The sequence below is a fragment of the Anastrepha ludens genome, chromosome 2 (assembly GCF_028408465.1).
Source record: "Anastrepha ludens isolate Willacy chromosome 2, idAnaLude1.1, whole genome shotgun sequence".
NCBI lineage: Eukaryota > Metazoa > Arthropoda > Insecta > Diptera > Tephritidae > Anastrepha > Anastrepha ludens.
This window is the reverse complement of record NC_071498.1, coordinates 124,116,062-124,121,022: the sequence shown is the minus strand read 5'-3', so window position 1 is coordinate 124,121,022 and position 4,961 is coordinate 124,116,062. Positions and strand designations below refer to the sequence as shown.

General features: G+C 39.9%; 1 protein-coding gene across 1 annotated transcript; it reads right to left on the bottom strand.

Moving 5' to 3' along the window:
- Positions 1-990: 990 nt before the first annotated feature.
- Positions 991-4,501, bottom strand: LOC128855262 (translation initiation factor IF-2, mitochondrial). The gene is made up of 9 exons (XM_054090002.1): positions 4,437-4,501; positions 4,123-4,303; positions 3,460-3,586; positions 2,878-3,402; positions 2,762-2,811; positions 2,457-2,671; positions 2,186-2,390; positions 1,470-2,127; positions 991-1,409 (listed from the first exon to the last, which is right to left on the bottom strand). The coding sequence occupies exons 1-9, from the start codon at positions 4,457-4,459 to the stop codon at positions 1,237-1,239; spliced, it is 2,157 nt and encodes a 718-aa protein (XP_053945977.1). The 5' UTR covers positions 4,460-4,501; the 3' UTR covers positions 991-1,236.
- Positions 4,502-4,961: the final 460 nt, after the last annotated feature.

The following is a 4,961-nucleotide window of genomic DNA, read 5'->3' as shown; positions in this document are numbered from 1 at the left end:
TCACTGACGAGCCGAGGGGCCCGAATTTTCAAGCCACTACTTACCACTTTCATTTAGCGCCAGTTGAATGACTTCGCGTGTTTGTGCCATTACACCATCCTCGGCCGCCACTACCAGCACAATTATGTCAGTGACATGTGCACCTCGCGCACGCATTGCACTGAAAGCTGCATGGCCGGGTGTATCGAGGAAAGTTACCTGCTCGCCATTGGCAAGTTTGACGGTGAAAGCGCCAATATGTTGAGTAATTCCACCAGCTTCACCGGCAGCTACAGCAGCGCCACGCAATGAATCTAAGAGCGTGGTTTTGATATTCTCTTTATCTCTAAACATTTTAAGGCTTCATGAATTGCGTTTATTTCCGCTTGAAAAACACTACAGTGATCCGGTAGTTTAAAGGATTCACTGATAAAAAGGCCTTCGCAATATTAAAAGCAGGACAACAGTTTTGAAAATAACATCGATAATGGAAAATAAATCAAATATTTGAATTAATCGCAGCTTTAATTTTTTTTTTTTTTTGCATTTAACAAATCTGCATAGCAACCAGCTTTCGAAGCTCTTTCCATGAAGACAGTGCTAAACTATTATTATATTTGCTAGATACGAAATTCTCAAAACGGCGTGCTTACTAATGTTCGCGTGTAAATTTGATATGTTGGCGCCTTATCAGCAACAAGTTCCGCTCTGCTCACAATGTTCCCATTTCATCTGCCCAACTTTTATCCTAAGCGCGTTAATAACCACAGCACCAAGCATGTGTACGTACATACATACACATATATAATGTGCTGAGGTTATACGTTGCGTACATACAGACACTATGTGACATTGAGTATTGTTAAACGCGCGCTTTTGACGCAACTCGTTTCTAGTTTTATGAATGAATGCTTGGAATAACAACAGGAAGTATGAATTTATAAATTTCGAAACTGCGGCAATGCGGATAAAAATTGCCGAATTCATTACTTCAAAAGCACTTGTCTGGTATTAAAAAGGAAATCAATTTTTTATTGTTTCAATGCACCTGCATTGATGACATTCAACTTTCATTAACTGTGAATATTTTTACAAAATATGTATGTAATAACGAATGTTTGATACAATCGACTTCTAATCCGCTAGAAGTTTGAGTTGTCGATGTTAGCACTTTATAGTTGTTTGCACAATTGCATAGTACGCTTTAAATACTAAAATCCATTTTCGATTTGCTGCCAATTTTTATTATTTGCCAATTTAAAACCCTGGATCCCAGTCCATTTGCTGTTCTTCCATGCGTGTTGTATAGCATACGATGGTATCGCCAGCTTGTGGCACGACTTTGGTGTCTTTAAAACTCAAGCCGCATTCCACGTCTTTTTTAATTGAGTCCACTTCGTTTTTCAAATGGCGCATTGATGCTAAATGACCTTTACGGAAAAAAAATTGGTATTTTAGCTTCGAAAAAAACTGTAATTACACAAACTTACCATCGTATATAACTTCGCCATCACGTACTAATCGGAATTTATGCGCTTTTTTCAACACACCCTTCACACAGCGACAGCCTGCTACAGGCACTTCTTTGCGTCCCTCACTGATGGTGAACTGCTGCAGCACATTGGCCTCGCCCATCACCTCATCGACTTCAAGCGCAGGCAGTTTACTGCCAAGCTCTGCTTTAAGATCATCGATAAGGCGATAGATGACATCATAGCAACGTATTGGCACATCTTTTGGTGCATTTGGTGGCGCAGGTACTGAAAATCCATAAATAATGGCATTAAATGCTTTAGCGAGTTCAATGTCTCCTTCGGTGATATTCCCCACGCCGTAGTGCACAACATCAAGACGGCAACGCTCGTGATTAGTGTAGGTATCGAAAACATCGAGTAGCGCCTCCACAGATCCATGTACATCACCCTTGACAACGATGCTGACGCGTGGCACATCGTCGTGATCGATAATTTCCTTCTCGCGCGGCCCATATCGCATGCGGAATTTGCCTGCCAGTCGGCGCGCATCACGTTCCGCACGATACTTGGCTAAATGTTCCTCTTCTTTCTTACGAATTTCATCGACAGCCTCCTCGGCTTTATGATGTTTGGACTCGTGTTCTCGCCAACGCAACACGGAATGTGCCTTTTTCTGTTAAATATTCGGGTATATTAAACGAATTTTAAATGATATGATTTTCTATATTTACCTCAGATTCCACTTCAAGTATGACATCACCAGCTAGAGGCAGCTCGCGCCAACCCAGTATTTCAACTGGTGTGCCGGGTGGTGCTTGCGTCATAGGCTTACCATTATGATCGAACAGTCCACGCACTTTAGCATGCGCCAAGCCACTGACGAGTACAGCTCCTTTACGCAGGGTGCCGCGGGTAACAATTGCAGTGGAAAGCTTTCTTAAAACAAAGTGGCCACAATAGGTATAATTGGCAATAAACACATGTGTTACAACGATAGCCTACCCTCTGTGCGGATCAGTCTTGGATTCCACCACCACGCCTTCCACCAGCCCAGTGGGTTCTGCTTTCAGTCCCATTATGGTCGCCTGCGTGCTTACAGCCTCTGTTAGGAGTTCCAGATTTGTGCCTTTCAACGCAGAAATGGGTATGGCTTGAATTTCACCACCTTGATCCTCCAATACTAAGCCCATCTGCGTCAAGTCTCGTTTTGTTTTTTCCTATACAAAAAATTACAAATTAGTGCAATTTAGGACAAAATCGCGTAAGCGGTTATCACGCCAATTATAAAAACGAGGTGTTACACTTACAATATCCGCTTCGGGCTTATCGATTTTGTTAATGGCAACAATTATCGGAACTATTGGTGAGAAATTCAATTTTTGCTTAATCACAAATCACTTGGAATTTTCAAGCCACTACTTACCACTTTCATTTAGCGCCAGTTGAATGACTTCGCGTGTTTGTGCCATTACACCATCCTCGGCCGCCACTACCAGCACAATTATGTCAGTGACATGTGCACCTCGCGCACGCATTGCACTGAAAGCTGCATGGCCGGGTGTATCGAGGAAAGTTACCTGCTCGCCATTGGCAAGTTTGACGGTGAAAGCGCCAATATGTTGAGTAATGCCACCTGCTTCACCGGCAGCTACAGCAGCGCCACGCAATGAATCTAAGAGCGTGGTTTTGCCATGGTCAACATGACCCATGACTGTGACAACAGGTGGTCGTGGTTTGAGCAGCTCCGCCGGCGCCGGTGGACGTGGTGCGACATCATGATGTTTGTCCAAGTCTGTGGCATCATGTTCCAACTCTGGCGCGGAAACAATGCGCGACTTTACACCACATTTATTAACAATTTCTTGTATAATTTTGAGGTCGTCCAAACGTGCATGCGGCTCGATATTGTCAGCACCTTTCACATATAACATAACTTCCTGTACGTCTTCTGCAATGAAAATCTTGGTGTAAATTTAGGAAAAAGTAAAAGTTCAAGCGTGCTTACCCAACGAACGCTCCAAAGTATCCGCTAGTTCTTGTACGGAGATGTGACGCCAAATATCCACTATGCCTTCTAATTTTGCCCCGCCTTTCTTCTTCTTCGGCGAGTACTCTATAATTCGATCCGATTTCTGCAATATACCAATAACAGACAATTTATTACGCTATAAAAAATCCACCTTTTTATCATAAAGTTATTATGATTGAATTGCGCTTTTTTATTCTTTTCTGATTAACGTCCCTTTGACAGTTAGTCCCGCACATTTATTTTGCACAGGATTACAAACGTTTTGAAAAACATTTGTTATAATAGTATTTTAATATAAATTCGTGTTATTATTGAGCAAAAATAGCTTTAAATCAAATCTTGAATTAATAAGGAGTGTTTATAAGTGAATATTGTTACTTTTCAGTGTTTGTATTTAAGTAAAAGAGGCGCCGGTAATAGGAAATGTTTTCAAGCTTATGCAAAAATTAAGCATTTTTAACGTTAAATATTTCTATTAATTTTCAATGCTAATTTATAAAAAAAAGTATTATAAATCGAAAGACTTGTATAGTGACTATATTTTTTGTGTTATAATTTTTAAATTCGATTCACGCACTTAGACATTATAACTAAATTTAAAGTGGTAGCAATGGAAAGCCAACCCCGCTTTTTTCTCACTTTTTCCTCGCCTGTTTTTCTACGCTTCCACAGCACTTCACAGGTATAAAAATTGCGGCTGGTTCCATTTTTAATTAGATGTGTTGGGGTGACGTTGGGAGCTGTCGAACAAATTGGAAGTGCATATCCCAACGAGAGTCTAAAGCGCCGCGTGTTGCAGTAGTGGTTGCGTGCTACTGAACTGTTGAGTAAAAATATAAATATTTTAATATAAAGATAAGGTAAAAGCACAATCCTGATTATGCAGAATGTTTTGAAGTAGCCAGAAAATGGATTCTTATTTGATCATTTGTAAATAATTCAATTTTTCTCACCGAATCAAAGCACGAAAAAACATTTTACGTAAAAGTCGACAGCTGTCAAACGGCAGGTGACAACTTTATTTGTTTATCTAGCGAATCAGCTGATAGAAAGGTTGCCACTTGGGCAAAAAATGCAAATCTAAATGGAACCTCTCGCTAAAGTCAAGGTACTGTTTTTTGGTACACTTATTTCTCTTTTTACACGAATTGTTTTGTATAACACGATTTTCAATATTTTATGATTTTTTCTTGATTCTAATAGACCAAATAGAGTGAGCTTTATCGACGTATGCAGGAAGCGTTTAAATTAGTCGCAAGAAAAGACTCTGAGACGCGGTAGATTTTGTTCTCGCCGTTTAATAATTTATTTCTTATAATATATATAATGAAATAAAATGTGTTAGCACGAAAACAATTCTTGAGTGAATTTTTAATATTGTTCTCACCTAATTCTATGTTTACACGAAATTTTTGGGAACGCATCTATCGTGTAAAAAGAGAATTAGGTGTTAAAACGTTGCGTGATTGTCGCTTACA

Coding starts and splice junctions, on each gene's coding strand:
- LOC128855262 (XM_054090002.1), bottom strand. CDS start 4,459: ATGTTTTTTCGTGCTTTGATTCG. Junction 2,812..2,877: donor ACTGGCGCTAAATGAAAGTG/GTAAGTAGTGGC, acceptor TCTCACCAATAG/TTCCGATAATTGTTGCCATT. Junction 2,128..2,185: donor TACTTGAAGTGGAATCTGAG/GTAAATATAGAA, acceptor AATATTTAACAG/AAAAAGGCACATTCCGTGTT.